The sequence below is a fragment of the Marmota monax genome, unplaced genomic scaffold, assembly GCF_021218885.2.
Source record: "Marmota monax isolate L192 unplaced genomic scaffold, Marmota_monax_Labrador192_F-V1.1 WCK01_AAM20220418_F8-fsc00064, whole genome shotgun sequence".
Taxonomy (NCBI): domain Eukaryota; kingdom Metazoa; phylum Chordata; class Mammalia; order Rodentia; family Sciuridae; genus Marmota; species Marmota monax.
The window spans coordinates 6,513,100-6,525,809 of NW_026694542.1; the positions used below are offsets into that span (position 1 = coordinate 6,513,100).

Genomic DNA, 12,710 nt, shown 5'->3' on the forward strand with positions numbered 1-12,710 from the left:
AATTTCCTTTTCATGCTGTATTTTTTCCATAATCCTTATCATGACCTTAGTACTTAAAGATATCACTCACTATCTTCTAAAATACTGTCATTTACTTGTTTATCCTTCTCCATTTCCCCCCAACTGGGGATTGAACCCAGGGCCTCATGCATACTATGCATACTAACACTGAGCTACACCTCTAGCCATTTTTGTTGATTTTTTGAGAACAGGGTCTTGAACTTGTGATTCTTAGTGCTTATAAGGTAAGATTAAAGGTATGCATCACTGCTCCCTCACATTGTTTACTTTACTATATTCTCTCCACTGAGAACATAAATTTCATCTGTATCCCTGGCACTTGGAAAAATGTATAGCTAGCATATTATAGACAATATATAAATGTGTACTGAGAACATGTTTTTCTAATGAATTTTATGTTTTAAATGTTAGAAAGTATCTTTTAGGATAAAATGGTTTTTCTCTCAGCTTCAGTTGGTATAAACATTCAAACTAATGCTGTTGACCTTTGGAATGTTCTTAAAACAGTAAGCACATAGCAAATATTTGGTAGCTCTTGTCCCATTTAAAGATATTTTCAACATTAAGGTTTGCCCCATTTTTTCCCCCTTCTTGCTCAATTTGTTAGAAGCCAATTATGTTTAATATTACTCCACTGTGGAAACACTAGGAAACACTCTCAGTTTTTACTCCCACAGCCATACTGGCTTTTTTTAGCCTGCCTGTAGGTTTAGTAGATTTTCAAAATACCCATCGCCCACTTGCCATATCCCGTTTCCCAAAACAAAATTAAGTAGGAGGGATACTTTTAGTATATCAAAAATATATACCGGGGGCTGGGGTTATAGCTCAGCGGTAGAGAGCTTGCTTCACACACATGAGGCATTGGGTTTGATCCTCAGTGCCACATAAAAAATAAAATAAATAAAGATATCGTGTCCATCTTTACAGAAAAATTATATATATATATATATAGATATAGATATAGATATATATAGATATAGATATCTACACACACACACATACATACATACATACATACACACACATAGCATATGGCAACTATTTTAAAGCTAACAGTTTTCAGGAACAAGATGGTACATTGTAAAATGGCACAAGTCCTGTTTGCAAAATATGCTTATTAATAATTAGGACTTATTTTATTTTTCGCCTAAACCCTTATAATCAGATGTTTTTCTCTAACTTTTACCAAGGCCTAAGTGACAAGGACTGAATTTACTGGTAGGCCCTATCCCAGGCATGTCACATACTCTCTCATCTTGGCTTCCATGTGATTCAGGAATTGAACTAGACTATCTCTAATTTAAAATATCCTGCTATTCTCATTTCTCCTGAGAACTTTGGGGATGAACTAGCTATGTTTGAGGCATTAAAATAAATGGGAAAAATATCAAAAGTTAAAATTATAATTAACATTCATTTTACTAGCACTCTTTCGGTAAATAAGTTTAAGGTGAAAATATTCTGTAATAAAACCACATGAGTTAAGGAAATGGAGAACAAAATATTAGAAAACTTTGTAGAGGAAAAAAAAACAATAAAGGAGACTATAAAGTTACGGACTATCTTTGTTGCTATATTGAAATTTCCCATTGTGGGAGCCTTGTGGTTAGTGAGATTATAAATAATTCAGTGGGTTTTCTAGGAATGATATGTGCCTAGAAACTTCTTAAAAAAAAGAATTTATACATATTTCTTGATTTATCACATTCTGTGGAAATCAACAAACAAGTAAACATAAGTTAAATAATAGCACTGCAAGTATTGTTAAGTGCTATTAAGAAAGCAAGGTAAGCTACAGAGTAGTCAGTAGGGAAAGGTGTTTATTTTAGAGTGACGGCATGGGGATGTGCAGGTAGGTGTATGGAATGGTCTGGAGAAATAAGTGTGTGAGGAAGATGAGATAGCAACTGTAAGACCCTGGGCTGGAGACATACTTGTGTGTTTGAAGTTTTGTTGTATTTTTCTTTGTCTGGTTCATCTCAGATTTTTGAGTCCTATCTCCTGTACCAACATCCCTTTTGTCAAAGGTTTCCTAAAACATCCCTCTTTCCAAGTCTAGTAGAAGATTCTCTGGCCTTACCTTGTTAGCAGCATTCAAATACATTAAACTTCTTGAAAAGTTTCTTCCAGTTTGCTTCCAGGATACAACCACCCCCTCTCATTGTTTTTTTTCCTGCCCCTTTTCCCCTGATGGTTTTTTCTACTTTTTGTCCTCTAAATGTTAGAATATCACAGGGCACATAACTCAGCCCATCTCTTAATCTAGATAAGTCAAGTTCCATGTCTGCGAATGTCATCTACATGTGGGTGTTCACAAATTTGAATCTCCAACCTTGATTCCTCCCTGACTCAAGACTGTATTCAATACTTTTCTTCCTAGTTTGCCTACCAGGAGAAATACCCTCTTTCAAGGCCAGCTTGCATGAAGCCTCACTTGATACTCTATTGATGATTGTCAAATTGAGCTTTAAGATTAGTTCAAAGTAGAAAGAAAGGAGTTTTACATATGTTGTATCATTAAAAGAAATTTTTTACTGGGGGACTTCTGATAGAATAGACATCAAATGACCAAATTTGCTGCTGCTGTTGTTGTTTTAAGTCCTAAGGGTGGGGATGGGCAAAAAAATTGTTGGGATGATGTATTTTGTTTTGTTTTTTTAATGGAACTGAATTATATTCATGAATAAGATGCCAAAACAAGAAGAAATCAGAGAACAAAAGGTCAAATGTAACCAAGACAAACCTGAAGAAGTAGCATAGGAACTTGCCTTGCCAAATATTAAAACCTACTATAAAGCTCTAATGATGTAGTATTGCTTTATCTTCCGTTACCCGTTCCTTTCTGCACAATTCAGTCCCAAAGCCAGTAGGTAGTGCAGAGCAAGGTTGGTGTCTGTAAGGTGGGGCAGGGTGGAGCAAGCATTATAACTCAAGCAAGGTTAGGTGGGTTTCCATGTGGGGCCCAGCAGTTTAAAGGACACCCCTGCAGTGGGGCAGCCTGGCTTTGGGGTGTGAAATCCTAAGCAGGATGAAAGAACCTACCCAAGCAAAGGGGCCAGGCAGAGGGCTTCAGAACCTGAGCAAGTAAGGAAAGCATCGTGTGTGGGTGCGCGCGCGTGTGCGTGTGCGTGCTTGTGTGTGTGTGTGTGTGTGTTTGGGGGGAGGGGCAGCTGGAATGGAGAAGAGGAGGATGCTCAGGAAGAGAAGGGCATTGTCAGGGGTTGTAGTAAGAACTTCATCCCTGGCAGTCAGGGATAAGCGAATAGAAGGAGTTGTCTCCAAGATCAGTTGGTATACAGAAGTCAAGCAGAATGAGACTGAATTTGTAAATTTTCAGGTGTAGGTTTAAACAGTTTGAGTTGCAGGGCCAGTAATAGGAATGAATGTGAATTGTAAAAGAAGATCATGGCAAGGATAGCCTGCTCAAGAAAGGTGGTTATGGTGGGAGGAGAGTAAAAGAATAACTTGAGGTGGAGGTGGAGGTTTGCATGGTAGAAGGTAGAGAATGGGAGTGACTAGATTATTTGTGAGCCTAGAAAAGTTCAATAGCAGGAGAAATTGAAGATGAGTAAAGAAAGACCATTGGAACTTGAGAAGATAAGCAGAGGAAGTGGATTACTCATGCCTATCTGTAGTTTAAATCTTCATTGAATGGGACACCTTTGTTTTCCTAGTCTTCGCTATTATAAACAATGCTGCAGTAAAAAGTATTGGGGAAAGTATGAAAATTATATAGATGGGATAATATATATGTGTACTCCCACACAGTTATACATTCTCCAAAAAAGTAATATTTTTTTCTTTGAAGAGTATCCTGGGTTGTTGATTATTAGTAGAATGTGAATTTTAAAATGGAGGGCAACAATTTTAGCTAATTAAAAAGCAATTAGATTGGTAACTACTTACATAACTTTTAAAGTGTTCTTTTAAAAACTATATGACTTGAGGGGCTGTGGTTGTGGCTCAGTGGTAGAGCATTTGCCTAGCATGTGTGAGGCCTGGGGTTTGATCCTCAGCACCATATGAAAATAAAATAAAATAAAGGTATTATGTCCAACTACAACTAAAAAATAAATACTAAAAACCAAAACATATGATTTGAAATACTTTGGTCATACTGCTGTGAGAAGCCCTTGTTAGCAGAGTTTGGTATGTAAAGCCAGTGGTCAATGTGTGCTGCATTCTTCAGGGGATGTGCTTAGCATACAGAACAGGAAATGTCTCAACAGAGCCAGCATTCTTACTGAAAAGAATTTTCCATCCTCCTCCATTTGTGGTTAAGTTCTAAAATTGTTCCTGTTTCTTTAGTCTTCACAAACTCGAATCTTAATAATAGTTGAACCATTTTTTTCTTGTTTTCTGATATTAAAGATTCCTATTTTTAAATGCATGTGTAATTTTAAATTTTCAAATAATTAAAAGTTTTTTAAAACCTTTTTTTTTTAAATAATTTTAGACTTACAGAAAAGTTGCAAAAATAGTAGAGTTCAACAGACCTTTCACCCAGCTTCTCTAAATGTAAACTAACTATAGTACAATTTTCAAAATAAGAAATTAACTTTGGTATGATACTATGAGTTAAACTACAGGTTTGTGTTAGAGTTTCCACTGTTTGTCCTTTTTCTGTTCCAGGATCCAATCTAGGATCCCATGTTTCTTTTAGTTGTCAAATATTAATTTCTTGGACATGACAATTCTTTCATGACCTTGAGACTTTTGAAGGATACTGGTTGATTATTTTGTAGAACATCTTTTCATTGGGCTTCTCTGATGATTTCTCATGATCAGATTGAGGTTATACAGTTGTCCGTTTTTTTGTTTTTGGCAAGAATATCATAGATGCTATATGCCTTTTTAAATGAATCATATCAGGAGGTAAATACTATAACGTCAATGTTATTGGTGGTAATGTTAGCTTTGATCACTCTGTTCAACCAATTGGATGTCTCCATTGTAAAATAAATATTTTTCCATTTATAATTAAATAATATTTTAGTGGATATACTTCAAGACTACAAATTTTCTGTTTCTTCTCAAACTTTTAACATCCATCAGTAGATCTTTCTACCAAAATTATTAGTAAAATACTACAAATGGTTATTTCTTTTTTCTTCACCCTACATATATTAATTGGTATACTTCTGTAAGAAGTTGCTGTCATCTTCCTTCCCTGTCTTCTTCCTTTTCTTAAATTTGGACTCAGTGTATATATTTTTTATTTTGTGGACTATGCAATCTTATCATTTATTTGGTTTCTCAAATCAATCCAGCTTTAGACATTGGGAGTTATTTCAGGTTGTTTTCTTTAATCTTTCAACACATCCCTTTTTTTTTTTTAAGTTGTAGATGGATACAATACCTTTTTTTATTTTTATATAGTGCTGAGGATCAAACCCAGTGCCTTACACTTGAGAGGCAAGCACTCTACCACTGAGCCATAATCCAGCCACCTTTTTTTTTTTTTGAATACTTCTTTTCTTCCTTACTGGCACCGTAAGTTGCTCTAGGCTCTTGTATTTTCCCCACCTCAGCTCTGCAGTCAGCATCTTCTCCAGGTTCCCCGGTTCCTTATATTGAAGAATGGTATTTAGAAACCAAGATCTAGGCACTTAGTATTCTTATTTCTTGGAATGTGATTGCATCTGAGCCCCCTTTTTTTGTTGTTGCTCATGTTGGGTTTTCCCATTAGTTTATAACCCTGTATAACCTCCTTTTAGATGTTTATACTACTGTTTTATAAGAGGGTAAAATAAAAGAATTTTAAGAAAAAAAGTTTTGTGATATTTCATACTACTTTTGCTTGTGAGTGTGGATAAGGTATTTGTTCTATAATCTCAATATTTGTTTGCAGCTGTTTTCTTACATATATTCTCATTTGATAACTTGAGGAGCCACCCATAGCTGATCCTTACTGTTTGAAGGGAAAAAAGTATAAAGACTTAGTTCTTTGATTATTTTGTATTTTCTTCTCTTTTAAACTTTTACTTGGGGAAAGGGAAATGGAATATCAGTAGGTGTTTATAAGTAAGTTTTGTTGAATATTAGTTGTACTCGTGTTGAACAAGATGCTTACATATATTGAGAGTAAAAATTGATAAAAATATAAATAGATATTGGCTAAATTATATTGTGTGCACGAACGGATATGTAACAGTCCCATCAATATGTACAACTATATAATGCACCAGTAAAAATGAGGGAAAATTTGAAATAAGCAACACTTTGAAAATGATAATGTTTATAAAGTTTATATTTTGAATGTGGCATCTTTTGAAGTAATTGGAACATATATATTTATTGAATACTTAGTAATATTTAATATTTAGGGTAAGAAAAGGTTGTTTTTTAAACATTTCTTATTGAAGAAAAACTACCATGCTATTTCACATCCAAAAATATTTACTGTGCTGAGGAGGTAGCTCAGTGCTAAAGTGCTTGCCTGCCATACATGAGGCCCTGGGTTCCATCCTTAGCAATACACACAAACACACACAATTTATTTATGCTGTCTTTCAGACACAGTGTCATCTACTAGAAATGATATTGAGGTGCTCAAAGCCTAAATATTTTACAAAGCGGAGTTAATAATGTGTTTTTAAAAGTTGCATTAATTCAGTTTACGGTTTTTAGTAATACTGAAGAACATAAAGTAAAAAATGGAAAGTTTCTTCCCCCAGTCATTGTAAATTTAGTCAATGTATCCTTTACACCTTATTCTTCACGGATGCACATAGATAACACATTCTCATAAAAACTTTCTAAGAAAATTGGGTTTATGCTCTCAAGTATTTTTCTTTTTCTTTCTTTTTTGGGGGTCAGAGGGTGGGGACCAGGGGTTGAACTCAGGGGCACTTGACCACTGAACCACATCCCCAGCCCTATCTTGTATTTTATTTTGAGACAGGGTCTCACTGAGTTGCTCAGTGCCTCGCTTTTGCTAAAGCCTTAGCTTTGAACTTGAGATCTTCCTGGCTCAGCCTCCCGAGCCTCTGGGATTACAGGTGTGCACCTCCGCTCCTGACTCTGAAGTATTTTTCTGCAGCTTGCTTTTTTATTTAACAATGTATTTTTTTTTTTACCTACGGTCTTTTGCTGTTGTTATTGTTGTTGTTGTTGTTTTGTACTAGGGATTGAACCCAGGGGTGCTTTACCACTGAACCACATCCCCATCCCTTTTTTATATTTTATTTAGAGATAAGGTCTTGCTAAATTGCCTAGGCCCCACTAAGTTGCTGAGGTTGGCTTTGAACTGGTGATCCTCCTGTCTCAGCCTTCCAAGCTGCAGGATTACAGGCATCTGCCACTATGCCCGGTTTACCTAGTTTTTAATAAAGTGAATAGCTGAGAATAAAAATGACAAGAATCCAGAATTAAATATATAAACAAGCATTAAGTGTTCTCATCGTGTGTGTGTGTGTGTATGCATACATGTGGTAACTGAGTGGCTGGATGTGTTAATTGACTTCATTGTGGTGATCATTTCAACAATGTATACACATATCAAAACATCAAATTGTACACCTTAACTATATACTATTCTTACTTTTCAATTATACCTCAACAATGCTAGAAAAAATAGTATCTATTAAGGGAGAGGCAGTCTGTGGGTTTTTTGTTTGTTTTAGAATTGACTGAACTAGCAGTTATAGTGTAACCTTACAAAAAGATTAAAAAAATTTTTTTTGAGGTTGTAGATAGACGGAATGCCTTTATTTTATTTGTATTTGTTTTATTTTTAAGTGGTGCTGAGGATCGAACCCAGTGCCTCATGCAAGGCAAGCGCTGTGCCACTGAGCTACAGCCCCAGCTCCTAAAAAGACTTTGATAAATTTCTAGCCCAAGAGTTTTTAAAACTTGAGGTTGCTTTGTCTTTAAGAGATATACTTTTGTTTCATAGAGGGAAAAGGTACATATAGAAATAAAGAATGTGAATAAATAGATGTTTTTATGGAAAAGAGTTTGAAACTTGTACTCTTGTTTGTAGAAGTGATGGTAGATAGGAGAAGAGGTTGTAGTGAATATTTTAAGTATAATATACTTTATTTATTTATATTTTGGTACCAGGGATTGAACCTAGGGGCGCTTAACCACTGAGCCACATCCCCAGCCCTTTTTACTTTTTATTTTGAGACAGGGTCTCACTAGGTTGCTTACAGTCTTGCTGAGTTTCTGAGGCTGGCTTCGAACCTGCATTCCTCCTGCCTCAGTCTCCCAAGCTGCTGGGATTACAGGCGTGTGCCACCATACCTGCCTGTATAGTACCCTTTAATATTTACTAAGTTAAATATTCAAGGTGACTGACATAAGTGTCAGGAAAATTTCATAGAGTTGTGTAAGTAGAAAAAAGGGTTAAGTGAAAAGCTGCTTATTAAAAGTACATAGTAAGACTCTAATCTAAGTGGTAGCTTCTGATGCAGAATTTTACTTCATAATATAACTTAAACTAGAGTCTTAGAGGAGGTTATTTGAAATCAAAACAAAACCAAACTTTCATTTTAAATATAGTAGATAATAGAGAGATGAACATTGTAGCCTAAGAGATAGTATAAGCCAAAGATATTAACACCTAGTAAATACGTAATTTTTTTCTTTTATAATCTTTCCCTCTTCCCAGGTCAGCAATAGTCCTGAACCTCTGAAGGCTGTAGAACAGGAGGTGAGAATGGTCTTTAAAAACATTTTACAAAAAAATAAAAGTGTTTAACTATTGGTTACTTCCTCAACTGCTATTCTCAAAATATCATATGGTCAGTTTGGAAGACTATTGATGTTATTCACTAAAATACAAAAGAAATACTTTATTATACAGTAGTTGTCAGGGTTTTACTGTAGTTTGAAATTTATTCCTCCTCCAAAATAAATATTTTGAAATAAAGGAGAAGAAAGGACAAGTAAGTCTTATGGAAATTCTGCCTGTTTCCACTTATCAGCTCTAGGTAAGAAAACTGGTACACTTTGTACAAATATCTTCCTTAAGGTAAAGGTACTTAACTTTGTATGGATCCTGGAGACAGCCCTTGTTGTCTTTTTACCTTGAATTGCTCCCCTAGTTTAATAGGTTTCTTCAGCTTTATTCAGCAGACAACTGTTAAAAGCCTAGTACATGTGAGTCTTGGTATGTTGGATATGGGGAATAAAAAGACAAGACTTTCTCTGCTACGTCAGGAGTTAACCTAGGTCTGTATGGAAGCCCCTCAACATTGACACTGAAATAACATTCTTTATTCCCCCCAGGAATATCCTTAGGATAATCCTATCATTCCTTTAGTAATCTGAATTCTTTTGATCCTGCAATATTGTTTACACCTATAATATATTTTATCTATATATGAGTGTTTAGAGTTTTGGTTCTCAGTGTTTCTTTGGGTCAAATTCTTTTACATGAAACTCCAAAAAAATGAATGTACACACAGAATTGTGTGATTGTTGTGCCTTAGAATTGTAAATTGAGAGTTTAATAACCACTGCTTTAGAGTCTGACTTATTTGGAGAAAAAGAAAGGTAAATATAAAATTATAAGATGGTGTGTGTTATATAGTAGGACATCCTGTATGGATCTAGTTACTTAATTGTAATTTTTTCTTTACTTTCAGCTTATAAAACCTTAAAATCTGAAAGGTTAAGCTGGGTGTGGTGGCACACACCTGTAGTCCCAGCAGCTCAGGAGGCAAAGGCAGGAGCATCACAAGTTCAAAGCCAGCCTCAGAAAAAGCAAGGTGCTAAGCAACTCAGTGAAACTCTGGGTCTAAATAAAATATGAAATAGGGCTGGGGATGTAGCTCAGTGGTCGAGTGCTCCTGAGTTTGATTCCTGGTACCATAAACAAACAAACAAACAAATAAATAAATGGTAGACAAATTTAACAGAGTTGCTTGGCCCTTTATTTAGCTTATTTCAAATGAAGGCAGGCTACTTAGGTAAAACACTACATTGGAACATGTAGTATTTGTAAGCTGTTCTTAATGGAATAATCTACTTTCTATAATTATGCATGTAGTTTATTAGAAAATAGTGATGGTGTAATGCCAGATAACATATGACATATATATTCACCCTAGCACTGAGTGCATGACCCATTTGATGAATGGAACAACTAAAAATATTTTGAAAGGCTTATAGACTTTTAGCCTGATATATAATACCAGTAGGAAAATGTATACAAAGACCAGATTGTTTCAACCATGGTGTCTCAAGTGAAACCAAAATATTGAGTCTTTGTTGTGGTTATGGTAAAAAAAACCCAAAAACAACAACAAAGAATTTACCATCTTAATAATCTTTAAGTACATCCATATTAGTGTGAAACAGATTTCAGAGCTTTTTCACCTTGCATATCTAAAATTCTATACCAGTTACATGGTAATTTCCCTCCCTCCAACCTTGAAAACACCATTACACCTTGTTTTATGAATTTGACCCCATGTATTAGATACCTCATACAAATAGGATCATATTGTATTTGTCTTTTTGAGACTGGTTTATTTCACTTAGCATAATGTCCTCGTCCATATGACAGGGCGTGGTAGGATTTCTTTTTTTTTTTTTTATTAAGGGCAAATAATATTCCATCGTATGTATCACCTTTCATTTATACAATCATCTATCAGTGGCAAATTTGGGTTGCTTCTACCTCCTGGCTACTGTGAATAATAGCTCGTATGGTGCAAATGTGACTGTACAAATGTGACTGTACAAATAAGCTCTTTTGAGACCGCCTTTTCACTTTTCAGTATATATCCAAAGTGAAATCGCTGGATGATATGGTAGTTTTATTTTTTAAAAAAATTATTGTGAGGAACCTCCACATTGTTTTCTAGAGCAGTTGTGTTGTTTTGACAGTTCTGCCAGCAGTGTTCAGGGATTCTAGTTTCTTCACATCCTTGCTAGGATTGTTACTCTGTGTTTTTAATTGAATAGTAGCTATCCTATTTGGAACAAGATACCATTTCATTGTAATTTTCTGGTTCCTTTGTTTTTGTTTTGGTGACACCTGGGATTGAACTCAGGGCCTTATGAATGCTAGGTATGTGCTCTACCACAGAGCCACATGTTAGCCATAGGTATTTGGGCTTGTTGCTTTCATTCTGTCTTTAGTTGGAGACACAATACAAGAATGTCATGCCCCTGCCCAAACGCTATAGCAAAGACTATGTTTAAGTATAATCTTGGGAGTATTATATCACCACTGCCTGGGAGACCGAGGAGAAATAAGTACCTCTTTTGACAACTATCTGCCTAAAATACAGAGCTTTTCTTTCTCATGCTACATCCCTGGGATCTAGTTGTCAGAAGTGACTTTGTTTTAAAGAGCATAAAATCTTTTTGTGCAGCAAACGTAAAAAGTGGAAGTAGATTACTGATACATAAATCTTGTTATTCAGATAGCCTAGGATATCATTTTCTTTTGAGATCTTAATTTTCGACTTCCTTCTAGCCTGAAATCTTTGGATCCCTGAGATATTATAGTCCTTTTCCTGTTTTAGGTTCACCTTTCTCCTGGCTCTTTTTACTTCATGCATTCAGGTTCATAAATGAATTTGGGAAAGTGGGCTTTTGCCCATGAGTTTATATTGTTAACTCTTTAATTATTAATTAAAAAATTTAAGATGACAATGACCAGGCTTTGGAAGAAGTGTGTTGATGGCTGGAATGGTAAGGATAAAGAAGAAATATTTTCTCTACTTTTATTTAAGTGGGAAATGTCAAGTCCAAGACTGACCTCAAATTATTTTTTTTTTCAAATAGTTTCAAAGGCATATAATTTTCTTAGTATAGATGAACTTGATATTCTATAACACTTTCTGAATCCACAGTCTTGATGGATTTGAGAGCTTTCATTAGGACTATGGAGTTTTATATTCTTAAACATGTGTTACATTCTGAACCTTTGAAGGATGGGAATTCATGTATATGATAACACAAATATGAATTAGCCAGGCTGTTAGATGAACCAAATAATATCCACCACCCTCCCCTTTTCTTTTGGTACCAGGGGCACTCAACCCCTGAAACAAACCCTTTTTATTTTTTATTTTGAGAAAGGGTCTCATTGGATTGCTTATAGTCTTGCTAAATTGCTGAAGCTGGCCTTGAACTGTAATCCTCCTGCCTCAGCCTCCTGAGCTGCTAGGATTACAAATGTGTATCACCACACCATACGGGACTTTTATTTTTTATTGAGTGCATATCAAAGCAAAGACAAAGAGTCATTCTGGGATGGTGGTGGCTTATAGTTACTTGTCTTTTCTATAGTCCTCTTTGGCTCCAGAAACATTATTATCAAAGTTTATGACTCAACTCTAAACAAGATAATTTGCTTGACTTAGTACGGTTTTGTTGTTATTGTTGTTTGTTTATTTTGTTTTGCCATGTGGGGGATTAAGTTCAGGGCTTCCTTCTGTGTGTCGTATATTAGGTGCCAATCATCAGCTCAAGGAAATAGCAGTTTTATGTTTTAACTTAAGGAAGGTGGAGATGATGGAGAATTAAACTATTTCTTTCTTTGAATCGTCTATCTTTTCGCTGGAATTAAGTCCAGTGTTTGAGATCCACAGAAGAAAATAATTGTATAATTTAGCTAACTTTATTAGCGTATGGTTAGTATTGTAATTAAGATGACAGATGATCACAAAGTTAATCTTAAATGCAAGCCATTAAAAATGCTTTCTTTATTCATAAAAAGTATA

The 12,710-nt window shown here is 35.2% G+C and overlaps 1 protein-coding gene across 8 annotated transcripts in view; it reads left to right on the plus strand.

The window, feature by feature from the left end:
- The window catches only part of Spag9 (sperm associated antigen 9), a 134,094-nt gene that overhangs the window by 55,814 nt on the left and 65,570 nt on the right, over window positions 1-12,710 (plus strand). For 4 of the 8 annotated variants that reach the window (XM_046420624.2, XM_046420625.2, XM_046420628.2 and 1 more), the window contains one exon: window positions 8,639-8,680. The exons of the other annotated variants lie outside the window; for them this stretch is intronic. In XM_046420624.2, coding sequence (XP_046276580.1) covers window positions 8,639-8,680 — 42 coding nt within the window. The remainder of the gene's footprint in view (window positions 1-8,638; window positions 8,681-12,710) is intronic. 8 annotated transcript variants of the gene reach the window in all.